At 42.5% G+C, this 27,782-nt stretch overlaps 1 protein-coding gene and 1 long non-coding RNA gene across 8 annotated transcripts; both read right to left on the bottom strand.

The window, feature by feature from the left end:
- Nucleotides 1-920: 920 nt before the first annotated feature.
- On the bottom strand, nt 921-25,135 carry LOC146432822 (C2 calcium-dependent domain-containing protein 4C-like). 7 transcript variants are annotated; one of them, XM_085070852.1, is made up of 5 exons: nt 24,881-25,135; nt 24,058-24,187; nt 23,601-23,707; nt 22,790-22,895; nt 921-2,343 (listed from the first exon to the last, which is right to left on the bottom strand). In XM_085070852.1, exons 2-5 carry the CDS (start codon nt 24,165-24,167, stop codon nt 990-992), a joined length of 1,677 nt encoding a protein of 558 aa, XP_084926978.1. In that variant the 5' UTR covers nt 24,168-24,187; nt 24,881-25,135; the 3' UTR covers nt 921-989. The 7 variants fall into 7 exon arrangements, with proteins under 7 accessions (XP_084926978.1, XP_084926980.1, XP_084926979.1 ...); XM_085070854.1 differs by lacking the exon at nt 23,601-23,707 and having other exon boundaries at nt 24,058-24,153; XM_085070853.1 differs by lacking the exon at nt 23,601-23,707.
- Nucleotides 7,343-9,515, bottom strand: LOC146432823 (uncharacterized). Its single transcript, XR_014854338.1, has 3 exons — nt 8,982-9,515; nt 7,602-8,908; nt 7,343-7,571 (listed from the first exon to the last, which is right to left on the bottom strand). It is a non-coding gene; the product is annotated as an uncharacterized LOC146432823 (long non-coding RNA).
- Nucleotides 25,136-27,782: the final 2,647 nt, after the last annotated feature.

A 27,782-nucleotide genomic window follows, 5' to 3' on the forward strand; every position in this document is an offset into this window, starting at 1 on the left:
AGCAGCAAGTGCTTCAGCCACTCACCGTTTGCTGACAGGAGAGATTGATTACACTAATTGTATGACAATGACTTGAGCAAGGTATGCATCAAGTCATTAGCTGAAGCAGGAATTCAATGCCGAGTTCCCAAAGTGTCCTTTGCCCTTACTGCACTGATATCTTTTCTGCTTCAGCTTCAGAAAGGATTCAATAACTGAATTGCCGAGGGCTATAGCTCTCAGGTACATTCCTGGCCAAGATGAAATTACCTGGCAACTTGATTCTGAGGGCTGTGAAACTGCCCATGGAAAGGGAAGGTACATGGAGATGCTGACTGTGCTGCAGCCATCACCCAGGCAGGAGCCTGCTCAGTGTTGATACTGAAGGTTTGTGTAAAGAGAGCCCTGCCTCCAGTGGCTTTTAGCTGCTGCTCAGAAGCTGATATTGTTATCCTCAACACAAACTTACATCAGCTTTGGGAATCCAAATCCATCTGTTGTAAAAGACCTCATTCTCCCTCTGAATGCAGGGCTCATTAAAACATTAGTTTGTGTAAATATGAGTGCTGTCAAAATGGTCCATTGAACTGATGTTGTACAAAGGAGCTGCAATAGCATTCAGGGTGTACTGTGTGCACAGGCTGTAACCCACTTAGGGACCAGGAAGAGTGAAAAACATTTCCACCTGAAGTTTATGACCTGAAAGCCATAAACAAGAATGGCCTTGACTTGGTAACAGCCTAATCTTTTATCCTAAAAGCAAACTAGCCCTGTCCTACTCTATAGGCAGAGGGTCTGCTCCTTTTAACACCAACTATCTCACAGACTTTGAAGGGTTAAACAGCAAAACAAGGCACAAGAGCATGACAATAACACCAAGCAAGGCAGTGCTTTTAAGTATTCTTAAAAAAACCCCAAAAAACCAAAACAAACCAACAACATAAAAGTCAACCTAAAACTTTATTTAGTAGAAAACGTTCAGAGGACAATTTGTTTGAATATTTGAAGCATTACACTGACAACATACTCATTAAAGACAATTCTCTTTCTCCTAAGGTATAATCCCGTTTCATACTGCACCCTTTATTTGTTGCTTTCATCCTGACAGAGAGGCTGTACAGCTCTTCTTCTGCAATGCCATCAAAAAAAAAGTCCTCATTGAAGATGGGATTTCTGCTTCTCTTTATAACTGTGCTTCTCTGCTTCTGTGTTTTCCCTGGCACCAGGGAGAAGGAGATGCAGCAGTTTATGTTTTTGGGCTCTACAGAATCATCATACAAACCCTCTGCACTGATCAGGCGGAGCCGCAGCCTTTCGTTCTCGCAGCAGTATTCAGCTGACAGCCTCAACACGCCTCCCTTGTCCATTAGCACGGTGCTCTCTCCCACCAGTCTCTCCCGCCTGCCAGGCAGGTCCAGAGGAAAGATGGGAGAACAGGATGTGCTAAAGCTCCGCATGCCAAGCAGCCCCTCTGAGGCCCGCCTGATAGCACTGGGGCTGTTATCAGTGGAGCTGCTCTCCTCTGTAGACAGAGAATTGTTCCTGGCCATGCTGGATTTGCTCTTGGCTTTCAGCGCTCTGCAGAGCAATCCCTCCTGACTTTGTGCTTTGATCAGGGAGCCGGGTCTGGGAGGTGACCTGCTGAGAAGTGGAGAACTGAAAGGAGAGGAATCACTGGAGGAGGCAGTATCACTGTCACAGGCACCTTGCCTGTGCAGAGAGAGATGCTTGGGAGGCAGTCTCACAGAAGCAAAGCTGATAGCAATGGGATTAGACATAGTCCCTTTGCCACTGAAGGTGTTAGCTCTGGTTCGAGACAGCTTCAGGCTGGGCAGAGCACCACGTGGATCACCGTGGAAGATGGACTCCTTTCTCCTGGTGTGGGGACTTTCCAGCAAAGTGCAGAAGCCATAGGAAGTAGGGGCTCTGGGAAAGTGGGGCAGTGAGAGCGCTGCTTGGGACTGTGGGTCTGCATTGGTGCTTTCTTCCTCCACAACTGCAATCTCCTCTTCAACACTTTCCACCTGAATGAGATGTGGAAAAGAGCTGGGGGTATAACCAGAAGTAAGAGCTGCATCCACTGAGCTGTGATCCTGGTGGAAGCCACTGCCCTTAATGGAGCCAGAGCTGGTCAGCCTGGGGGGAATGCAGAATTCAGGGATTCTGTCAGGAGTGAGTACATTTGGAAAAGCAGCAGCCCCCAGTCGGGCATTTTCTGGCAGATTTTTGCCATGTGGCAGTCCCAGGAATGAAGAGCTTGGGAGGCTTCCATTTTCATGTGACGCTCTGATCTTCTCCAAGAACCACATCACTGTAGCTGGGCAGGAGATCCTCAAAGGGGAAAAGCTTAAAAGACAAATCCACCTGCAGACACACGGAGGGGAAAAAGTACATGAACATCCTCCTTGGACACACTTACAGCCAAGCAAGGCACGGAGGGTGCCATTCAGGGCAGGACTAGCGCAAGCCTATTCAATTCCCATGTTCAAAACTGCCTCTGCCCAGCACACTAACTTTAGCAAAGTCAAACGGCACAAGAACGGAACTAAACCACTAAAGAGAGCAAACAGCATTAAGCCACTACCAGAGGAAAACATCCCTCTCGCATATTCCCTACCGTGTTTCTCCCTTAGCAGAGGACGTACCTTGACAAACGCAAGCCTTGCTCTCTCCAGCAGTCCCAGCTCGCTGCTAATGAGGCTCGGTCTCCGTCAGCAGCTCGCACCAGGACCGCTCAGCCCGCTCCGAGCCGGCGCTTTTGTAGCCGTGCCGGACACCTCCCAACCGTGCTGCCGGGGGGAGGGAGGGACGGAAGGGGCGGGGGCTGCTGCCCGCACCTCCCGTTCTCATGGGCAGAGAGGAGGGGGAGGAGGGAGAGCGGCGCCGCAGCTACCCCGCCGGGCACTCTGCTGGGCACCGGGGCTGTGCCCGGAGCAACGGGGAGGGACTTGCAGAAGGGGCCTCTGATGGGAAGCGCTTTCTGCTTGTCTCCCTTCGCCCCCGCAGAGAGCAGCTGCGCCCGGCGCTTGGCACCCGCCTGCGAACGCGGGGGGACAGAGCTGCCCGCGCCCGGCCCCAGCCCCTCGTCCTTCCCCTGCGTCCGGTTTCCTTTTGATTGGTATCTGCTTGCAGAGGCGTCCCGAGGGGTTTCGAGATAACTAACAAACTCAGGACAAAAGCAATATTGTCTTGGGGATTCTTTTCTTCTGGAGATCCTGGCAGCTTTCCAGCGTTAGGAGCAGTAGGAAGTGGGGATTGCGGTTTTCAAGCTCATTTGTAAAGAACTTTGCTGCCCTTCTGCAGCTGAATGTGTGTCCTCCCCCTCGTTGCTCACAAAAAACAGGAGACAGCGGAGCTCTGGCACAGTGTTCTTATCACTGATTCTGAGCAACAACAGAAACTGGAATGCAGATGCAGCGAGGAGAAAGACAAAGCAGAAAATGCTTTGGCAAGTCACCTTGAAACGCAGCATGTCAAAAACCCAGGCACGCGTGACGCTTAACAGATCCTGCACAGAGCCAGGTGGGATCCATGAACTTCCTCACCAATGCAGCAGAGCCTGGACGGACCTCGGCAAACTCTGTAATTATTCTGCAAGCTGCAAATAGCAATCTTTTAATACAAAACCAGGAAGGCCTGCCAAACTGGCTGGCTAAATATTCAACTGAAGCCTGTAACACAGGGATAGTACACAAATAATATTCTTCTTCCCTTTTCCCGCTGATGAGCTAAAGTTCATGTTTACTGAGTGCTTGAAATAGACGAGATGTGCTCAGAGAAAACGAATTCCGTGGGCTTACAGGGGCAGGGAACATTTTGAACCTGCTGAAAGATTTAGCTGGGTACACACGTGTTCTGGGTGTAAGCCCTGCCTCTCTCCTGCCTGTTTTATAGCAGTTAAGCTTCATCTGCATAACAATCTGCTAGTGACTAAAATCTAACAAAATTCTTTCTGCCGTGCTTTGTCAAAAGGTTCCGGACACCCCAAACACCCCAGTGACATTTCAGTTGTAGGAGCTCTTGTACTTTACTTAAATGAACTTACTTCGTATGGATGTGCTCCAAATAATCTCCAATCTAATTTAGAGGCTTCTGGAAAGGGTTTCTGCTTTGTCCAGCCGGTGAGACTTTTCAGCAGCACAGTAAGAGGAGGTATTGGAGACACTGGGAGGCTCTCCTTTGGGAAGCAGTATGTGCTCCATATACCTGTTATCCATTCAGATCAGGCAATACCATACTATACATCATGCATTACATACCATGTAGTTTCCAAATAGTAAGTAAGCTTGTTCCAATAGATAGACCCCTACTTTTAATACCAAAGAAAAATTTTATTCTAAACATGGAGAAAAATTACAGAAATAGCACTTGTTAGTGGAAACCTTATTGCCTCTAGTAACAGATCACAGAAGTAATTCAGATACAGCAATCATGGCAACCAGCCTCAGGTAATACTAAGTTCACAGCTAGCATCAGGCAGTGATGGAATAAATTAAGTACCCTGTTAGAGGAACGTGATTTCTCTTCAGTCTCCTTACTCTTCTTTTACCGTCAGGGAAAAGAACTACGGCTTTCCCAGAGGTGATCAGAGTCTCCTGAGCACAGTTGCTTGTCTCCCTCCGGTGACTGTGAAGAGTAAGCAGGTGTTTTACGCTGGGTGGTGTATTCTCCCCTTCCTATGAAAGCCTGCACTTTACAGCCATTTAACAGATTGCTCGTGTGCCGGGAGATCAGCAACACTTAAGCACTTGTACCTCCCCTGTGGAAATAGGCACTCAAATGTGTATATGGCGCTTCCTGTGTTCAGAACAGTTTCTCTTTCCTCGATTAGCTTCAGAGAATAATTAAAGCAGGCTGCCAACAAGGCTTCCTCTTGCTATAAAAATGGGTCTGCAATAATCTGCTTTTAAAACGGATATAATTCGTGGCAAGGCTTTATTACAACCCGTGTACCAGCAACAGGTGAAACGCTGGGCTCTGGCCAGGGGCTGGAAAAGCTTTAACAAAATGGAATCTCCTACCAACACAGGAGGAAGTCAGTTTTCCTTGATGCGTTACTGCTATTATTTATCTCCTGCCATTCGGACTTCACCGGGCACAGTAGCCCGGCTCAGGAAAGGTCCGGCTGCGGGTCCCGAGCAGCTCCTGACAGTCCCGCCTCCACGAGAGGCTGGGCGTGTCCGAGGTAATAGATCGGTATCCCAAACATGTTTGAAGCTGACTGGTTCAAGGGCCTGGAACTGTGAAGAGAACCCTTTCAGTGGTTTGCAGTGGGTAGAGAGGCAGGAGAGCTGCAGGAACTGACAGCCTTTGGAGGATGTGCACCCAGGGAGGGGAGCACTCCCTGCCCAGTCAAAAAGAGTAGAAAGATTAAAAACAAACAAACAAACAAAAAAATAAAAAAACCAACTTCTGGCTCTGCTGTGGAAGGGGGAGATGTGAATGCCACACATGGGTGAGACAGCACATAATAGCTCACCCTTCTTAAAGCAACAGCAATGGCTGTGCATTATATTACCTAAAATATTCAAAATTTCCACAAGCTTTTTGAGGATAACCCAGTGCAGCTTTATTTTCCTAAAGAATGCAGCAGTCATTCAGCTGTAGCTTTTTGAAAGATGACTTCAATCAAGCAAGGCACTTAGATACATTTTTTGTTAGAGATTGATATAATGAGCAAATCTAGCACATTGTACAGCATTGATTCCTTCCTGTCACTTTGACAAATGTCAGTGATATCTATTAGCAGACTACCCACTATTTCTGGCCTAAATCAATGGCCAAATCATTCTGCATTACTTGTACAGTAATACAAAGTAGTAACAGAGGTTCAAGCAAAACTAATCTGACAACTTGACCTTTCTTTTTTGTATCATACAGTTCAAATATGTATTTTATCTCTGCAGCAAAGACAAGTTTCTGCATAGCTGTACAATAAGTGTCCATGCTCCTTTAAATGAACAAATGAAAGAACAGATGCCCAAGTGCTGCTTGGCAGCAAGAGCTCAGGAGCTGCAGGGCCCTTCAGGAGCTTGGGGCCTTTATGCCAAGTATTTCAAGTACCTCATGTCACAGCAGTGTGAACTGAAGAATTCATTCTTGATAGCATATTACATGGTGCTGTGATGAGAACCTGAGAACTGCCATGCAAAAATCCAAGAAAGGTATGCTGTTCATAATTCCACTCAGGCAGTTACCACACACAGACAACCAGGATGAAAATTCAACAGCAAAGTAGAGCAGATTTCCTAGGACCAGGGGCAGTTTAGGTAGGCTGATGAAGAGATCCTCAAGAGGATTGGAACTAGCTTGACAATAGAAATAGAAATAGAATAATGGAATAGACAATAGACAATGGAAAGTGAGATTATTTAATTGAAAAAAAATACAATAGGCAGAAAGATTCTGCTTGCTTCTGGGGGAAAAAAAGGGGGGATTTTTGAGCTGTGTTGCATAGCTCCAACTTTGAAGGCACATGTGACTCTCAGTCAAGGCTTGGCAAACTGCTGCCTTTCAGGGTACTATTTCAGTGACTTTCAGTGATTAAGTTTTAAACTTCAAAGGGGAAAAGAACTGAGGTATTCAAAAGGAGGCTGCTGGTACCCCTGAGTCTGTAAGGCCACCATTCTGAAGGGTCAAACTTTCTGATCTTCCTCCAGGGAATATTATCAATACAGATAAATTTCAGGAAGATGATTTCACAGTTTTGTTGCTGGACATATGCTCACTGAGAGACCAGTCATAAGATCACAGCCAAGTTACACAGATGCAAACACAAAGAATGGAAGTTGCATTTCCTCTAAACGAAGATTTACATTCCACAGAATAATCTGCAAGTGCCTTTAATTCACATTCTTGAAGTCATGGCAGTGGCAGAGGTGCACAGGTTGGGTGGGAGCAAACTTTGCAGCAGGACAGGAGGAACACATATCCCAGGGGCTGCTGTATAAACTGCATTGTTAGTGGATGTTTCATTTACATCTTACAGGGCTGAACATGATGAAAACCTAAAAATTCCCATGACATTTCCCACAGCTACAGCTCTGTATTACAGACTCTGTGTTTCTTTCAAGAATCCTGGGATCTGGTGAAAGCAGACCCAGAACTGCCCCTAGACCAATGTGCTCAGGTCACTCTTCTGTTGTAGAAGACTAACCTATTTCACTGTCATACAACTCAGTTTCAGGGCAGGTCTCTCCCACCAGGCCAGGTAAATGCTTTTTAGCACTCTGGGAAAAAAAAGTCCAAACTGAAGGTCTTTTCACAGAGATGTGCTGTGTTACAGTAAGGAGCTCCATTCATCTCGTGGCACTGTAGAGTTACTGTGCTGTAGCTTGTAGCAGGATACATCTCCATAAATGAAATGTGAGAATTATCACTAGGTATTTTCCTCAAAGTAAAAATAGAAATAAAATCAGGCAGAACAACTTGATAATTTATAGACCAGAATATTTCAGTTGAAAGGGACCTACAACAATCATCTAAGTCCAACAGCCAGACCAATTCAGGGCTGCTCCAAAGTTAAGAGTGTGTTGCTAACGACCTTGTCCCAAAGTCCCTTAAAACATTGACAGGCTTGGGGCATTGACCACCTCTCAAAGTATGTTCCAGTGTCTGCCCACCCTCTTGGTAAAGAAATGCTTCCCAACATCCCATCTGAGCCCAACCTGACCCAGCTTTGAACCACTGCCTCACATGCAGTCACTGGATCCCAGGGAGAAGAGCTCAGCACCTCCCTCTCTGCCTCCCCTCATCAGGAAGCTGGAGAGAGCAATGAGGTCACCCCTCAGCCTCCTTTTCTTCAAGCCAGACAAACACAGTGTCCTCAGCTGCTCCTCAGCTACATTCATCTCAGATTCCCTGCTTAGACACAAGAGCATAAATAAACACCTCATGCAACCGTCTCTGTGCTGGTGGCCTTGATAGAATAATATTTTCTGCAGTTTGGTCCCACACCTAATGTAGTCTAATTTGATGGTAATTCTCATGTACCCTAAATGAATTCATTCCATGTAAAGTTACATTGACACCTGCATACTGAGAGGAAAGCTGTTCTCTCCATCTTCTTTGTGCTCAAAGTAAATTTAAATATGAAAGACAAATGCCAAAAATAAAAATTATTTTCAAATAAAAATGAGGCTTTTGAAAACAAACAAACAAAAATCTCCACAAACCTTAAAATCAGTAAGGATAACTTCTATCAGGGTTAAACAGAAAAAAAGAAAACAGATTTAGTTTCCTAGCACACAGACCTGGAACTATGTTTGTCTATGCAAAGAATGTATTTTTTACATTAATTTTAAAAACTCAGATTTGAGAAAAGCTATGTACTGATTTTTTTGTCATTTTAGACATAATTGTATGCCTCAAAGGAAGAATATATGAGTTAGCAAATGGATAATTACCTACTACCAGCACCTTAACCAGACATTACAATGTCAGTAGTTATTCTTTGGAAGAATAACTCATAGGATTTCCCTGCTTGCCATCTTTCTGCAAGACACAAGGCTAAAACTGTCAAGTTAGACACCATATGCTGTGCCCTATGATTTACACAAATAATATTGAGAGTTTCCTCTACAACTGTGCCATATTATACTCCTGTAGTCATGCAGAAACTTGTAAAAGGTGATTTTGATTTCCAGAAGTACAGTAGGGTTGATCTATGCACTGCAAAACACTGGCAGGTTTTATTAAACCAGGAGCTCTTAATAACCTTCCTTCCTGCCCAGTCACACCCACAGGAGTCCTTCCCCAAAGAGCAGAGATCCAAAGCAACCTTAAACTGAAAAAAAGAGGAAGGATCTCTCTGTATTGCTCCTGAAATACATGTTCTGAGGACTTCCTGGCTGGCTGCAGTGTGTCCTGCAGGTACAGTATGTCTGAAGCTTAAAGGCACCAGATGACATGGCTGTGTTGAAGCAGCAACCTGCTGGTACAAACAAGGCTCATGAGAAGGAACAAGGCAACAAGCCAAGGACATTTCAAAGAGGATAATTCACCTTGTCAAAACATGCTGGATCTTGATTGGGAGTGTTTAACACTTCAAAAGCAGGTGTGTTGGCAGACATCATTTCCCTGCATTTTCCATGCCATGAGCTACAAAGACTGAGATGTCACTGCAGGAGGAGAGTTCCTAAGTGCAGCCCTAACAAGTGCAGCTGCCTGCAGGCCACACAGTCATACTGTGATGGGCTGGGAGAGCCCATGAGCAGAGCCCAGCTCCAAGGACTTGTGTGTGGAGACACTGTTGTTCCTCCCTTGGTCCCAGCCCCATTCCCTATGTGAGGCAGATCAAGAACTAGGTGAGGAATTCTGCTGCAGGAGCTGCCTCATAGAGGGATCCCAGTGCTGCTCATGGAAGAATGTGTGAAGTACATAAAGAACAGCAACCTCCAGATGCCTTTTTCCTCTCCAGATGATACACAGTGAATCTCCCAGTTGTTTATAGCAGCTTTCATCTAGACTTTGACTTCAGATTTGACTAGGAAATATTCCTGCTTAGCAGTAAGTTAAGACCACAAGCTACTCCAGGCAGATTCGCCTAGTCATTGCAAATTTAACATTAAAAAAGCAAACTCACCAATAACTCAAGAGTATCCTCAGAAGAATAAAATTGAGTTGAACATTTCTTCTACCTGAAGGTGGCACAGCACACTGGTGGAATTGGCCACAATAGCTTGATGGGTAGGATATGTAGTTATGAGAATAATATCTTTAAGTGGAATACATTTCAGAGTAGTTTCACTAACCAGCAGCACCTCATTAAGAAACAGGTGCTGCTTTTGGTGCTCTGAAGTTCAACTTTCAAAGCAAAGCTCAAAGCTAGACTCTTCACCCCTAGACTGTCCTCAGCATTATTGTGTACAGAAGGACAATTATTTTTTCTAAAATTTCCACATTTCTAGACTGTGGCTTTCTGTCCCCTAAGTTTTGTTCCTGCAAGGAGTATTTTCTGAAGTGAGACAGTGTTCCACTTTTACTTTCCATTTAAAAATACAGGGCCTGCTATGGCCCTGACCCTGCAAAGTGTCATACAGATGATTTATTAGTACCTCCCTTATCTCAGAGCTCCTAATACCCAAATAATATTTGAAGAACAAAGGTCACTTGGCCTGTAAATGGTGGTGGGGGGGGAGGGGGAAATCCATTAATGAAATTGATATTGGTAGGAGAAATCTGATTCCAGGAATCAATGTAAAGAGCCCTGTAGACTTCAGGCAGCTTTGGGGAAAGTCTCAGGCTTTTGTGGGGGTGCTGGTTTTAGTCTTTGGGAGCAGAAAAGCTGAAAACAGACAGTGATGGTTTTGTTATCGTGAGGAAATGGATTGTCTGAAATTTCATTTGAAAGGCAGAAAAGTCACAGGATACTGTAATTATATCCTGGGATAAAGCAGCAGCTCTGGGGCATGTTGCAGATCACACCCCAGCACTCCCACTTTAAATATTTGCCATTAATGGTTTACAACCAGAAATGTGTAGCAAATTAGGTTAAAAGTGCTTGGAGAACAACACTGGCTCACAGCAGCAAACAAGAAAAGTGGGAGAAATGCAATGATTTTTCCTTGATTTTTCCAAGTCAGGAATCCATAGGCATGAGAAAAACTGTTTAACTTCTTTGCTACTAAACACAGAGTGTAAACATATGGCCAGACATTACTGTATAAAAAAAATAATTTGCAGTTAGTGCTGTCACACACATATTGCCATTGGAAAACTTGAAATAGGCTCATGTGGCTATAACAGATTCTCTGGCACTCGATAAAAATTGTTTCATGGTGAGGAGCTTTGCTTAAGTGGAGTGGACAAAATTAAACCCTTTATTGTTTAGCTACCTCATCCTTTCATTCCCTGAGGCAAGCCTGAAGTTTGAATCCTGCCTCAGCCTCCCTCCCTCAGCCCCCAGGGCCAGCAGGCTCCTGCTGGAGCAGGCTATGGGGAACACATGGCACTTGTGTTCTGGGAACCTCCTCCACCCCAAATGCTTAAGAGAAAACAGGCTGCAATTTATTTGTAGTGCATGTTTCACTTGAGGCTTCACACACCCAAAAGCAGAACCCAATACTTCAGCTGTTGAGACACTTTTGGGGCATTTTGCTACCCAAGTACGTAAAGTAAGAGACGCCTTCCTCTGTTTCCTGGCACTTACAAGTACCTCTTGCCATTAATTTGTCTCAATTGAAAAACAAATAGAATGAAAGCTCTGGAAAAATCTGCTTCTAGCACCAGTCTTACAAGGAGCTGCATGGACAGGTCATTGAGAAGAAAGGTGAGACATGAGGGAATAGCTTCCCCAGGCTGTACTTGTTGGAAGCACAGTTCTTCCTTCATGATCAGCAGCACCATCCTCAGAGCTGAGTGTGTAACCAGCCAGGTGATCCAGCAAGTTCAGTATTTTCCTCCCACATGAATAAATTATAAACTTCCTGGGCAGCAGCCTGGTCCTCCCCCTGACATGAATTTATTATGCAGATGATCAGCTGAGGGCAGGCACTAGCCCTTCTCATGGGTCTCTTGGGCAAAACACACCTGAAAGCTGCTTTTTCCACAGGGAAAACCCCACCCCTGGCCTCCAGACAGAGATTGCTCTTCTATTCTGTGCCAGAGCAGTGCCTGCCTCATCAGCACTCTCAGACAGTAGGAGCAGGATCAAAAAGCTATCAACTTGTCCCTGCTGCTTTTAATTAAGCTGAACTCATCAGCAAACTGCAGGCCAGCAAAGGGCCCAGGCACTAATAAGCACAGTATTCTGGCTTTGATTATTCCTAATACTGAGCTCCATGGCTGCAGCACCCTCACTCTGGGCTGTTTGGTCTTAATTGCTATTTACTGTGATCAGCAGAAGTTGGGAAAACCACCTGATCTTAACTAATTAAAATATTATACTTAGCAATTTACTGCTCAGCAGCTTTTCTAAAGCAATGAAGGTTGTGATTAATTGAATTATAAGTCATTTAGATTTGAAAAGACCTTTAAGTGCAAAAGCAGCCAAGTGGCAACAAGGCCCCAAGGAGCTTCTGCCCCCAAATATGTAACCTACATTGTCCATTCCAAGATGAGGTCTTTCAGGCAGACCAAAAGGCATCAACAACAGCCCAACTTCACCTGTCAACAATTTACTCTCCTCTAAGAGTATAATTCAGATCTCTTCTGCTTGTGGTTAGATCTAAGTCAAAGTCCCAAGGCAAAGCCCCTTAGAAGTTGTGCAGAACCTCAGTGACTCTGGGTTTGATTAAATTTTCTAAAGGAAACTTGCAAAATAAACTACACATTTGTAGATTTTTCTTCTCATTTTTGAAGTATTACCCTGGTAACAGGGAGCTGTTATGACACTGACATTGACAGAAGCCCTGCAAGGAGGGTTTCAGAGATACATGATCTTATTTGAACTGTGCAGGAGTACATTTCACTCCTTGAAAGGAGTGCCATACAAGGGAAAGAAGCACACTTGGGCTTCTGCTATTATACTGAATGCTTTAATTTGCTTTAATTTTAAATATTTTTTCCAAAGTGCTTTCAGTGTGCTGCCTAGTGAAATTCTCAAAAAGCATTTTCTAAATCAGTTTAAGTTACTGGCACATGTCCTCCAGGCCAAGAAATCCTTTGGTTTATCTATGCAGTAAGATAGTGTTAAAAAAACCAAATTAACTGAGAATTGCTATCAGTGAATAACTGACAATAAGATAGAAGATTGATTTGATCACCAAAAATGAGAACAAATTATAACTTGTGGGGTGTGTCAGTGAAAAACATCATTAAAATAAACCACCATCAAACCTCCAGAGAGAGCAGCTGGGAACAGGCTGGTGCTCCCTCCTCTAATTCATTCTGGCTTCACCTCTGTGTAAATCCTGCTGACTCCAGACTTCCACTGCACAAGTGAGAAGAGAATCACATGCCAAATATATACCATACTCCCTTTGACCCAGTTTAGCAATTGTGACTCCAGAGTTACCCACGTTAGTCTTCCTATCCATCCTGAACACCCTTTGCACTGGAGCACTTGAGATACACAGAATAAAAATGCAGTGCTTGAAGAAAGCTCCTTTATGAGGAAATCACAAGGGATGTTCACACATCTGATCCTTCAAAGGGTAGGTGTGAGCAGACATACACAGAGTACATGAAAGGAGTCCCAGAAGCAGACATGCAAGTGCTCTGTGGGAACCTCTGAACCATGAGCTGCATCTCACCTGACAAAGTCCATCAGGTTTACTTATACTGAGCCACGGACCAGACATGCCATCATTTCCCCTGTATTTTTGGCACCTATGGCCCATTTTTCTAGACAGTGATGAGTCAAGAGGACAACATTTCAAAAACAAAAGCATATCACAACTCACTGCTCCTAGTTACACTCATTTCTCTCCCCTATAAAGACACTAATTTCCTGGGCCAAAACTATTTCTCTCACTTTCCCATTGTCTTTGCTCCCCTTCTCTGCCCAAATTATGATCTCACTCCACACAGTTTGGTAGCTGGCTCACAGACTGTTAGATTGCAATTAGACATACATGCATGGTAACACCTGCTACATGCTTTTTATTTCTTTTTGGCTCTGAAACAGCTGTTGGTTTCCATTTTTGCTAGTTCAGAGTAAAGTAGAGGAGAAGTTTCCTTCCTTCCAGTGCTTTGATTTTCTGCAGGATATCAGGGCATGTAACAAACTCAGAAAAAAAATTTAAGCTCATAGGCAATGAACGTTCTATATAAGTTTAGTCAGTAGACATGGAATGAGTTTCCTTACAGAGTCCCCAGAATGATTCAGGCCATAGGCCATATGGACAAATATGGGGTTTTTTTGAACCTTCCTCTGATTTTAACAGTATTTACAAAGCAAGCCAAGGAACTGGAAATTTTATAAACCAATAAATAGAATAAGAAATTATAAAGCAATCCATGCATCAAAAACCTGCCAAAAGGAGAGATATTTTGTCTTGAATATGTCATTTAAAAGTGAGGGAGATAAAGATATACACTGCATCATCTACATGATTTTTCAAGTCATTGACTTCATGTCAATCCTTGAATTTCTCAATAATGGGGCATAACTTTCTCAAAAGCATTGATATGTGTCAACTTTAACATATTTTGAAAAGTCATCTGTAGAAATGCAGCTAACAATCACAGCCTTGTACTATTTTATATGGTGAAAAACCCCATTCTGAGTTAGTGAATGGGAAATGAACCTGCTACTGCAAAAGCACAGAGCTGGCCATGCTCCCTGCAGGGATGGCTCCTTCCTCTTGGGGACACACTGCCCAAAACACAGGTTTGCTTGAGGCATTGAACTGGGCTCTGGCAGCACAATATATGTTGCATCCCAGTATTAAAATCCCCACAAATACTTGAGAGCTGATCACTGTTGACATGATTCCAACTAGTGAGAACAAACAAAATGCACCTTACTTAATGGATTTTGTTTGGGACTGTTTTCCCTCAAACCTTCTAAATGAAAAAAAACCCAGGACTGGTGATAAGCATAGTTCCCCATTTGAAGGGGCTCTGTGTCACTATTGGGCAGGATACTAGTCCCTCATTGAATGGCTTAGCAGAATTGGTGCCTAAGCACGCAAGAAACATCTGCAAAACCTGTCCAAGAGCCAGAAAGGGATTTTGAATTGTGAAATTGGTAGACCCTGTTGCCCTGTGGCCAAGTTTTCTGAAGCAGCATAAATTTTCTTGCAAAACTATGAAGTTGTAATTGACTCCTTACACAGTCAAAAATGCATAGAAAATCTAATGTTACGCTCTCCCTTTTCTTCCCCCACTCCTTGTCTGATGTATTTGCTATTTCAAACTGTAGCCAGTTTATAGCTGTTTTCCCAGCACCCACTGCTGTTGCATATCTCCAGTCTCACACAACTGGGAAGCACCTTGTGATGGGCTGGACTGCACCTGTATCACAATGCTGGAGCTCTGCCCTGCAGAGGGACAAGCTGGCTGGCACAGGGGAGAGGTTTTGACACCCAGGTGGGCTCTAAGCTGATTGGGATTTCTGCTGTCCTTCAATAAGACCTAAGCAAAGCAGCTCAATGAAAAGTGCTTATGGCTGTTTTCAAGACAGCAAAGCACAAAGGATCTGAGTGTGCAGTGACAGAGTTGAAAATGTACTTATGCAGTCAGTAATGGGAATAAACATGCAACAGAGACTCTTGAAATGAGATTTTGAAGAGCATCTGAATTATGTGACTTGCATTTCTAGCTCAGGTGCTTTTCCAGTCTGCACTGCCTAAATCTATGTATCCAGGCAGTTCCATGCCTTCCTGAATTCAGCCCCTTGGCAGTTCACCTCTCACTAAAGTCTACAGCAAAACCAGTACTGATTTCAGTCATACACCATTTCCCCAGCTACATCTGGCCAAACAGCCAGATCTCTCCAACCCTGCTCTATTAGTCAGGATACAGCTCACCCAAACTCCTCCATCCAAGTACTGCAATGTTAACATCAGTACTCACTGAAAACACACTGAAACATCCCTCACAAGCTACTGTCAATTCCAACCATTGATTAGGATGTGCAGAAAGCCACCAAATCTTCAGCCCCTAGGCCTTGCCATCTGAGCAGCATAGCCTTTGAGACTTAAGGAGTCAGCTGTATGTCTGCACGGATGGGCTCTGCTAACTGGAGATTCAAAGGGACCAGCCTTGTCAAAGCCTTTTCTTCACCCCTAAAATGACAAGTGTTACAGGCTCAGCCTTTTCCTTAAATCCCAGTAAGAAAGCCAGTTACTAACATGGAGCATCACAGAGCTGAGATTGAACTTCAGGATGAAATTACAGATTATTTTATTGATCAAGACTACACAATTTATGTTCATCACTTCAGTTTCCATTAATTCTGGTGCAAAACAACCGGATGGTATCTTGAAATTCAATTTCCCTACTTACATTAGTCCTTCATGTACTCAGAGGTACCTTCATTTTATTCAAGCACTTAGAAAGTCCCCATGGCATTTTCATTTGGCCCTTATTTCCCAATTTTCACTGGAAGAAGCATTTTTTCCCATCTGGGTTTAGCTTGAAATCAGACTTATGGCTTTCTTAGATAAGTGAAAAGTGAGCCCCAGTGGAGGCCTGATAGATCCTGGGTCTGTAGGATGGGGAATGAAGCAATAAGCATTGAAGATAGCTGCACTGAGGACACACTACCTGTCTTCCAAACAGGAAAGCGATAGTGATCTCAGCCACCAGACAGACTGCATCCTGGATTGACCCCTTGGTGAATGTCATTGTTAATTTTCTGACACTCATTAAAACACTCAGTTAAGACCTGTGCATATGCCCCCTGTCTGAGGGTGGCATTATCTCAGTACCTGGTAATCATTTTCCCTGTAGCCTGCAGTGCCTCAACACAAGGGCACAATGGTCATGTAAGACCCTGGTTGCTCTTATTAGCTCACAGCAGATTGCAGGCCCAGCTTTGGAGAGCTTTCAGCTGAGCAAATGGAAATCTGCCTTACCAAAGTGCAAAGCATAAAAACAGAAATGCATAGTGCAAAGTGCAAAGCATAAAAAGGAAAACAGAGGTAAATACTGAGTGTAAAATGATTTTATATTGTAAATCCTAACACTAAAAGGCTGCTCCTGCTTACAGCTAACATGCTCAATTACTTTAAGAGATTGGGTTCTAAAAGAAAGCCATGTCAGCTTACTTCTGTAGTTACTCACAAACTGGTAAGAAAGTACCAACTTCTATTTTCTGTTTTTTTTTTCTTGGCCAATTCTATATAAGGCCAGTATCTACCAGACAACAAGGAGGCATAGCCATTGCAAGCATATGCAAGAGATGCTGCCCAACCATGTCCAATTCCCAGGGTGAGTGACATCCCTTTTACTCTCTCCTAGGCAAAGGGGCAGCTGTCCCTTCTGCAGTGTGTTGGGGGCAGACACATCTGTGGTCACCAGTGTGGCACAGGTGACTCCACATTGCAGCTGCAGCACTGCACAGCCTTCCCCTCCTCCTACCTGTTCAATTCCATGTGTTTGAATAACAGAAGTGCACAAAACTGCATTAACTCAGCAAGACTGTAGAGGGTAACTAGAGTATCATAACATTTACAAAATAGATTCCAGGTTCCTAAACCTCTACATGAAGTGCACTTACAAATCCTTTTCTCATCTGTTACTCCTGGGCTGCAGTCAACAACAATGAAAAAGTTCTATACCAGCAGGAAAGAAGTGAAAAAATCTCTCACATTTTTACTAAGCCATTACTTAAGTCTCTTGTCCAACTAGAGACTTAGGAAATTTTTTTTCCCTTTCTACTTCCTCCCTGCCCCCAAAGATGCATAATACACAAGAAGCTCCAGTTTTGTTTGTTAGGGAAAGCTTGAGATATCTGCAAAGCTTGCATGCCAGCTTCTGAGAGCAAAGGCTGGCACTGACAGGGGAAAGCACAGCTACAGAGCCTGTTCTGTTGCTGCAGGCAAGATACTTCTTCCTCCCTAGGTGGTTAAGAAATATTGAAACCATTCCAATTCTATGAGCATAAAGTAATACTAAGTAAAATTCAACTAGAACTGCAAGAGTAAATTCATATTAGGATACAATTGAATTAAACACTTAAGGGATACAAAACATTTTTGTGCAAGCTGTGTTTCTAATTTGTATGGTATCTCTAGTTTGGCACTGTTGCATATTATTGAAGGAATGCCAAAATCATCCCTAAGGCAGGATGCTTACACTTAGTAGTAGTGTCTAGTACTGCTTGCTGCAGTACTGCAGCTGCATAACTATAAGGTTATCCTGGCAACCTCAGGGGCAGTGAAAGGAAAAAGCCCAGCTCACTGTGTCACAAGGGTTGCAGCTCCCAGTTGTTTAAAAAACACCTGATAAAACAGGACAATTAATCCTGTGATGGAGCTGTTGCTTCAGCACCATGCCAACCATTTTTAAGATTCCCTAAATGCCTGTACAGAGAGAGAGATGATGTCTAGCAGGCCAGGGCTCAGATGCTACCATAGCCTTAACTCAGCAACATGTTAAGTGCCTCTTAGCCACAAAACAGGGCTCTGCCTCATCCCTTCATTGTGTACTTTCTCCTTGTCAGTACAGCAATAGTGCCAGTCCTCACCAGCAAACTGTGGGAATGCCTAATCCTGCCCCACAGATTGCAGCAGGACTTGTGTCATCAGCTTCCAGATGTGCAGGATCAATCAGTGAAAGATAGCTTTTTCACAGATAGGACACAGACTAGCAGGACTTGAGCTGTTTCAAAATTGCAAAATGGTTCTATTGATATTTTTCGGTGGTGGGCTCCTTTAGAAAACTGATCCTTGCCCATTGGACTGTTTTGCCTCCAAGAAAAAGGATCTCACTATAGACCCAATTTTTCCTTTTCACTGTTGCCACAGTCATAACTGACTATGCTGCTATTGCTGAGATATTCAATCCTGATGCTGGCTGCTGAATGAGGGCCTAGAAAAACCATCTGACACACAGAGCTTTGTCAGAGTGGCAGAAAAAGGCAATGCAAAGAAATCCTGAAAAATAGGAAAGGGATCTAAAGGTGCCAATAGTTACTGAGGCTCTGAGAGAAACATTTAACAAAGTAGGGGGTTTTTTGCTTATTGTGACATGTAGATCAATTGACATCTACTTGCATGGATGAGTTATCCCCAGATACTGAGTGCTGTACATTGTGACACTGCAGTGTCGTTCCTCAAAGTGCAATAGTGAGGGAAAATTCATTTTTGCCCCTGGTGTGGCAGCATTCCTGCTAAATCCATCAGTATTTGTCTCACATAGAGGTGGCGGCACCTCACATGGTGTAAGTAAACCTGCATTATATTCATTTAGATATTTGGAAGAATCTGCAGTCTAGACTCCTACATGGAAATCCAGTTTAGTGGCCACAAAAGAGATGACACTTCTGGGCAAGGGAAGAGTATTCCATCTTAGAAAGCTCAGAAGACCAAATGGTTGGATGTGTGCCACCGGGGAAAGTTACTCATTGGACTCAGCAACAATTGGAGACATTATAGTTTCTTCTGGATAGAATTGTGGAAAAGTAAAAGCAACACTTGCTAATGACTGATTATTCACAGACTAATTCTCTATCCCTCACTTCCTCTACCAATTCAAAACAGGCTGCTTCTAGGTCCCTTCACAAAGGCTCACAAAGGCCCAAGAGCATTCTCCACAACTGTGACATCTGGAGCAACTCTCCTGCATTTCTCCACCTTGCCACTTCTGTCTGCACCCCACATAAGACCCCACAACTGCTGGAACAGATGAGTTTCTCCTCAGTTCTGCTAATTTCTCATGCTTCATTTCATGGGGTCTAAGTATTTTGTCTGTCTGTAAACATCCATGGGTATCTGCCACTATTCATCAATAGTTTCCCACCTGACAGTTGTTTTTTAAAGCAGTATCTGTTTGATTTGTGAAGTGACTAATGAGTAATTGAACACACTAATGAGTAATTCTCTTTGGAAGACACAGTGAAAGCAAGCCAACCACCAGAGCTGGCTCAAGGCTTCTTAGCAGAGTAAGCAAACTAAGTTGTGCTGCCCTGAGGATGAAGCACACATATTACACCCAGAGATATGTTTTTCTGTTACAGAAAAGTGAACATGATCCAGCAAAGGCTGGCATAACCCATTTTTTCCAAAGTAGTTGCTGTTTCATATATTCTTATCCCCATTCCTGGCAGCAGCAGCTACCAGGCAGGTTTTCAGGGCTCTGCCAGGGCCCATTCTGCCATCTCTACTGCTGCCTCCTTTGCCTGTGCCTAGATCTGGCCCTGTCAAGCACCAAGAGATTAGCCTCATTCAAAAGTAAAGAAAAATCCCCAAATCAACTCTGTCTATGCTTTCTACCTCTGCATATACTTGCACCTCACTAGAAATCATTTATCTATCAACAATCTTATCTGCAAAGCTGAAACAAAATCATGTGCAGTACATGCCCATTCTCACCTCATCTTGAGTTTAACTCTTACTGAAATCTGCTCCATTATGTTAAAAGACAAAAACCACCTTTGCCCAAATGGCCAAGGTCACTACTAATTGCTTCTCTCTGGTAAATGAGGTAGGCATATACATGCACACACATGTTCACAGACACCTACTGCATTCAAAAGGCAAAGAACTTGTTTTGTGCTTTATTTGAATGATCAAATTTTTGCAAGGGTACTTAGAGTACAAACTCTAAAGGCAGATATGCACAACGCAGGGTGTAGAATGGCATGTAGAACCTAAGTATACACCAAGTTCCCATTAGGATACATGCCCCAGTGAAGTCTCAGTTCATGCCTCCTAATTAAAAAGGATTTACTACACTTGAGAAATCCCTCAACACACCTCATGAGCACAAGGCTGGAGTGATAGAACTTGTACAGCTCCTTTGCTTTCGGATACCTTTTCCTTAGCAGCTAACCACAAAATGTGTAATAGAGCATGCTCACATGCAATACATTCCAGCAAGTAAAGCATCAGGGATTTATCCATACAAAAGTTGCAGATCTCTCATTCCCCCATCCTGCAAGAAGAGGAGGAGGAGCATATAACACAAGGAAGACTAACGCATTCTGGAAGGAATGCAAGTCTGCACTGAAACCATGAATTTTGCTCTTGAGGTGATAAACAATCCAAAAAGAGCAAATAATTTTGCAGAATTCATTACATCTGTGGGAAGAAATTCATGGCTCCATTTTTCCAGAGCTGGTACAAGCAGTCTCAGATCCAGCTTTGCAAAGCTGTGGGAAGGAAGGGGTGGCTTGGCAGAAATAGTAAAGCTGGTTAGGGAGTAAGGGAAAACTGCCAAATACACAAGCCCTGATTACAATTAGTAGATTTAAAGATTCTTCTGTTATGAGATCTCTGGAAAAGAAAAGATTCGGGAATGTTTAGCACTGTTCTAGTGGTGTAGCCGAGTACATTAGCTGCCCCAGGGCACCCCACTTCATTTGCATTACATAGCAGTAGAAAAACGATGAAATGGCTCCTTTCAGGGAACAATGTCCCAAGAAGGGGGCTGAAGGCAGCACAGACCTGGCAGTGTGGCTTCCTAGAGAAATACAAGGGACCTGTGCTTGAAGCAGAATGCGGGAGAAAGAGCAGTGCCAGCCATCCTTGAATTCCCACCACCCAGCAGGAGACGGGGTAACATAAATGAGGCCAATCCTGAAAGCTAAAACATCCCCCAAAAACAAAGTACACAGGTGTCTCACAGCTGAGCACAGAATCAACTGTCATGGCTGTTGCATTTATGTTCCACCCAGACCCCAGGCATGCCCGAAGAAGTACAGTTCTCATTAGTAGTTAGTATTATAATTTTTAAAAATCTGTTCAATCATTACTGACTTAATAAACCAACAAGACAACATAACAATCAAGAGATTTATCAATGAAGTCACAGAAAAGGCAGCTTACTTTTGAAACAGCCTAAGACAAGAGCTCATAGGGAACAAAAACGATGTACTGGCCTATTTTTATAAAAATATAAATTACATGCAATATTCTACTAATTATGTGCTGTCCATTATTTCATATGAAGAGTATGAATTTTTCATTTTACTGAGGGAAAAGCTGATTTGCTATTCCCATGGTTAAAAAAGCTGATTATCTATGAATTTGACAACTGTAATCAGAAATGATTAATTGCTTGGTTAAGACTTATTCTTATAAACCTGGTTTGGTATGCATGAACAAAATGATGGACTCTGATTAGAGCAGGAAGCAAAACTACAGCACTAGCACAAATGTCTATAAAATGCCTCTGCAAACAAGAATGCTACAAGATCTAGACATCACTTCAGTTAAATACAGGCCATCCTGACATGCACAAAGAACATGCACACAGGTAGAGGTTGCTTGCTCAGCACTGCCAGACAAGGACTCCACTTGCCCATTTACCCGAAAGATACATCATGCAGAAGTTATGAATTATGTATAATTATAGTCTCCCACTTAATGGCAGAAGTGGCTCTTTTCTTCCCACACAGACCTTGTAAAAGCTGATCTACTTCATCAGGTTTTTATAATGTTGCATTCTTCAGCCATTTGGATAGCATTGGATAAACTGACCTAAGACTTTATGTAGAAGACAGACTCTAAAGAATCTACTGCCCTCTTTATGCTAACTCCTTTTCTTCTCCAAGTTACTGACTGTCAAGTTCTATGCAACCATGTGGTTTATGCAGCAAAATTCCACCCAAGCACTGCAATCCCCTTCAGTGCTCAGGACTATTCAAAGCATTGCCACCAGCTATGAGGCAGAATTCCCCTCATCTTTCACGCCCCTCCTTTGTTTTCCCCCTCAGATTTTAGGTATTTTTTAGCAATACAGTAAAATACCATTGAGCAAAAGCACTGGCATATTTCTACTGCATGAAACCTATGGTTTTGTGTACACATACTGCTTAACACAAAGGAAAGAAAGATTTCTCCTACTACTCCTGCTTGAGCAGGTTTGAGGATCTGGTTCACATTAAAAAAACCCCAACAAGACACCCAGTAGGAATACAAATATCTAGCAAGACACCCAACCAGATGCTTAGGTGTGTGAAAAGTTAATTTAAACTAAGGCCAGTAACTGCTATAGCCAAAGCACTTGGCAGGGCTTCCCTCTTGCTGTGGAAAGGACCAGAATCACAAATCTGTGCAGTATTTAGAAGCCCACCTGCCCCTGCTCACAGCTCAGTGTTCACCTTACACCTGATTGCAGCACCCACTGCAGGTGTTAAGCATCAAGGTACAAGGACAAGGGAAAACATGAGAAACAGACTGAGGAATCAGCATCAGCAGCTTCCTGCCAGCAGAGATGACAAATGTCTTCCTGTACTCTGGCCCACCACATGCCTTACCTTAGAAGTAACCATCCCAAAAGACAGCTCTGTTTTCCTGTGATTTCATTCCTTGGCTCTCCAGTGGAGATCAATAATCGCAGCAGTGCTGGCTGCCTGCAGAAGCCTGGGGCCATGCCATGGAAGTCCCCGTGCGGCCATAAAGAGAACACAGCAATTGAACGGGAAGCACAGGAAGGAACAAAGCTTATCTAACACTTCAGCTCCACAAACCCCAAGTAGTGCTAAAGTAGCACTAAAGTAGCACATGGCCCCAGAGCGGATACTCCAGGATGGTTTTGCTTGAGTGAAAAGTTTGCAAATCAAAATTGATTTGGAAGAGTTACACTCTTGTACACATGGAGTTTACCCTGTGGGCCCAGATGTTCGCATTTTATTAACCACACATTAGAGGAGACTCGCAATAAAGAATAGTGCGAATGATGCCAATTTTTCTTTGGCAAAACTCCAGCAGGAAATAATCCTGTGTCAACTATAGTTCTGTTCTCTGGTACCACACAGACTCACACAATGCATTTGTTAGATTCATTTAAATATGTCCAAGTCTGTGTTTCATTATTTTTAAAGATTTTTTCTGTTATAAATCATAAATAATAACTCTGAACAATAGAGCATGATAAAAATAAGACACAGCTCTTACAGTCATTGAAGGAGATTATAGAGGAAAAAGGAAAGAGTTACATACCTTATGCTGCATGTTATCTAAATTATTTATTTGAAGACAAGGTGCTAACAACATTTCTCATGTTAAAGGTAAAGATTTTTGTCTAACACTGAATCACCCTAGTTAAAGAAATACAATAAAAATTACTGTTTATTCCAGAAACAGAGTTAATGTATTGTAACATCTGGTGATCCAGGGAAACAGCAATGCATTTCCTAAAATACCTGGCATTGTTCCAGTGCTTTATCAGCATCCTGAAAATACAGGCAATTGAAAAAACACCCATTATTACTGCATGATATGAATTTCAGACAAAGCAAAAAGTTCAGCATAATTCCATGCAAGTCACATCCAATTTGGATCACACCATGTAATAGGCAAGCAGTTTAGAAGGCTGAATTCTGTTTTGAAAACTGTAATGAAATAATTTCACGTGTAATTTGTCCAGCAAACTTCATGTTCTGGATATGGACAAGAAAGCAAGAGAGGATCAGGCTTCTGAAAAGCACCACTAGTTTATTAGGTGTTTTTAAAAACAAACCTGGAATAGCATGTATATTGCTACTCAGGAATACCTGGAACCCAAAAACTCTGCATTACTTACTGTTTGTATTGAGAAATATGACTTGGATGGATGTGGATTTGTGGACAACAGTGCTCATGTACACTTTCTGATCCTTCTTGCAGCACTCTTGAAAACCTGGAAGTGTTCATCACACCAAAAAGTAGTTCAGCTGCAAACAGAAGTGCTAGTATGTTTATCGGAAACCACAGAGACTCAAAACCCAAAGGCAGCTTAGGTTGCCTTCTGGGGCACAGCAGTACAGAAAACGCTGCTTTTTGGGAGTCAAATCAGAAAATAATCTGCCTACTCAAGGGCAGCCAGACTCATTGACTACAGGATCAATTTATGACCCTGCCACTGCAGGTACTGTGTCAGACAACTGTGAGGGATGCTACTCTGGTTCTTTGTCTCCTGACCTCCCACATTGCCAAATCTGTGTCTCATTAACTTTGCTAGGACTGACATTTTCTGTGGTAATCAGAACTGAATTAAAATCCTATCCTTTACTCTCTTGGAGATGTTCCCTTGAAGTTTAGGTACCAAAATATCCTCTTTGTTTTCTGTGTGCTTTCTTGGTCTTGAGCATTCCTTACCAACAATATTAATCCTGCAAACTCATTTTCTGATTTAGAAATAGCTGATTGATTTTCTGCAGCTATAACTGCATAATGATCCAGAGAAGAGCACAAAAACCCAAAGAAATCAGGAAACTTTCTATAAACACCTAAATAGGTGGTAGTCAAGCAGAGCAAAAAAAACCCTCAAACCATAAAGTTACAACTTCAATAAATATGAAGTCTAGTCTACAATCCCCTTGTTCAATATGATCAAAGAAAGAACAAAAAGAATTAGCACCACACACCTGGTCCTCGTAGAAAACTCCTAGTCAGTCTGGTAGAACACCAGAACCAGCTACACCAAGATACTGCAACATACCCTGGTGCAAGAATTTTAACAACAGAAAAAGGAAAAAAAATAAAATAAATACATAAAAAACCCCAACAACAAAACAAAAATCCCAGAAGCCACCCTGAAATACCCAAACAAAATTAACAAGACAGATAGTAGGAGAGCAGAAAAGTTCAGCCAAGAACCCAAATCTCCAGAGAAATTTGGATCAATAAAGCAGAGCTAAAAGAGCTTACAGCCAGGGCTGAGCTTATATGGAGCTCCTGGGCCATGTGGGCAGAGGGTGTGGGTGGGGGTCCCAGGTGAAGTTGGCTAGGCCCATTAAGGGTTATGAGAGCACTCAGACCCATTCCCACCTGCTAATCCTAAAGTAATACTGGCAGTCCTGAGTTTTGCTTACTATTGCTTATCAAGGATAAGTTTGGCTCGTTATAAAAGTCACTTTTATAATATGTGCCTTCAATATATCTTGCAAAGCCACCCAATGTAGTTATTAAAATAGTCTTGTCACACACACAGAATCTAGTTTACAGGCTGGGGTATGATTTAAGCTGCATTTTAATGGACCTGTTCTGAGACAATGATTTAAAATGTACTTGAAATGACAGATGAGAAAATTTTTTATAATGTACTTCACTGAAGGTCCCTGCACACACACAGGCTAAGTTCTGATTCACCCAAAACATCAGTAAAAATGCCAGTGTTGCTCTCATCCACAGGATATTTTGAGGACCAGAATGCTAAAGTAATTGCAATACAAGGATTAACAGAGCGCTGTGAACAAGTATGACAAGTATGACAGCATTTAGGGCTAGTTTGTGTGGGTGCTTCATGACTGTTTTTGCAGATAATTTAACATCTGTCTCCTGACCTGTGGGAAAGGCAAACCACTAGAGAACATCCCTGATGTTCACATTCCAGACCTGTTTCACTTAGGAGGACATTAGGTTGATGTAGTTCTTTCTCTGATAAAACACACCCTTAATTGCCACCTTGGTAATTAGAAGATGGAAAGATAAAATGTTAGAATAACTGGGATGATAGGAAAACATAACTTTAAAAGTGAAATCAGATGTCCAATACTATGTCTTAATTTCAAAATGTTCTCTGTATAGAAATAAAGCTTAGAATTATTTTTTGTTATTTTTCCACTCAATCACAATGAATCATAACCATTACTGTCACAGATGGTAATTGCAACTGAAGTCGGATTTATTCTCAGGAGATTATTATGCCATGCAGATACCAATATCTCAAACTCCAAAACCATGACTGGTAAAACCAGTTCAACTATACTGCAGGACACTACTGAAAGGCTGAATAGGACAGAAAGACTAAAACTTCTGTAGAAATGCTAAAGAAGTTTTGCGTCTTGTGAATATATTGATGTAAGTGCTTTCAGATCTATCTATAATGTTACTATAATTTTTTCAAGGGAAATGCACCTATCTGAATTTTTTATATGCTGAAATACTGTAAAGAACCAGGAAGTCATACTTCTGTTCTCTACATCCACTGTACTGAAGCAAAAATCTCTACATTTCTCATTATTGAAATAACAAAAGCTGAATCCTCACATGACATTGACAGAATACCTAATTTATTATTGCATTAGTTTTATCATGGATTCTTACTGTAGAACGCAGGTATGTGCTCAGACCACCTTGTATTTGATATGATGCAAACATAGGGTAAAAAAAAGAAGCTGGTTTGCCCCAAAGCAAGTCACTAGCTGGGTGCAAAGGGAGATAGTGAATATGTCCAGACACACAGATTTATTAGGAGGAGCAAGACACAGAAATTATACAAGGAAGCCTGGTCTTGACAGTCCACTCCATATTGTCGTGAAATTTTGTTCTTTGGGATTGGGGGGGTACTTTTACCGACATTTTGCTGAAATCTCTTTGCAGAGATTTCAAAGGAGCTATTTGGAGGTCAATGCAGCAGAGACATTTAAATAGCCTTCCTGTGAGCTGAGAGGAAACAGAACACAGAAATGACAAGAGCAATAGAGACTGGAATTGTGGCCTTGCATGTTACTGTGTGACAGAATGCAGGTTAGTAAAAGGTTTAAAAGTGAAGGCAGAAAAAAGATAATGCAATCAAATAATTAATGGAGTACATGAAGTTTCTCTTGAAGCAGTATTGCAGCCAGGAAATAATACTGCACAAAGAGAAGAATGAAATGTATAATATATTTTTTAAGAGGGAAGTTTAAGTTGTATGCCTGACATAGGAAAAACCACATTGTTGGAAGCTTATCATCGTGGTTGTAAAAGGCCAGGAAAAAACCCAAACCAAACAAAAAAGCCAACAAACCAAAACATCCCAAACTGCTATTTATGCCAATGTTATGGCTGTTCACAGGTAACTTGCATGTGCAAGAGTACTTCTAAACCACAAGAAATACTTTACTTATCACTTCTTTTAATAACAGAGTGGATGGTATCTCTTTAGTAACAGAAGATTACAATAACTCATTTGTAAAACACCTTTATTGTCAAGTATTGGCAAGTTATAAGGAAAATGCTGCACATCCGCAGTTTTAGTTAACAGGGTAGACATTTCTTGTTTGTTTGATAAAGCTGGCACAGCTCAGGGTAACTATTAGGGATGGTAAAATTGTGATGCTTTTAATACTGTAGGGTGGCCGTATAAGGTAATCTGGTTGGGTTTTATATCTACAGACTGCCTTCAACATGCCCACCAAGAGCATTGATACAAGCTGTGTGACTGTGTTGCACTGTGTCACCAGTCCAACAGTTGTGAGTTTAAGGTTGTCATTAAGGTTAAGTATCGTAAAGTTAATTTGTTGCAGCAAAATTACTCAGAAAGGCAAAACCAGCTGTATACTG

Source organism: Lichenostomus cassidix, chromosome 10 (genome assembly GCF_008360975.1).
Source record: "Lichenostomus cassidix isolate B80296 chromosome 10, HeHo_3.0, whole genome shotgun sequence".
Classification (NCBI taxonomy): Eukaryota; Metazoa; Chordata; class Aves; order Passeriformes; family Meliphagidae; genus Lichenostomus; species Lichenostomus cassidix.

Coding starts and splice junctions, on each gene's coding strand:
- LOC146432822 (XM_085070852.1), bottom strand. CDS start 24,167: ATGAACACTTCCAGGTTTTCAAGAGTGCTGCAAGAAGGATCAGAAAGT. Junction 22,896..23,600: donor CTCTGTTTCTGGAATAAACA/GTAATTTTTATT, acceptor GCATGGCCCCAG/GCTTCTGCAGGCAGCCAGCA. Junction 2,344..22,789: donor TTGGGATGGTTACTTCTAAG/GTAAGGCATGTG, acceptor GTGTGTCTGCAG/GTGGATTTGTCTTTTAAGCT.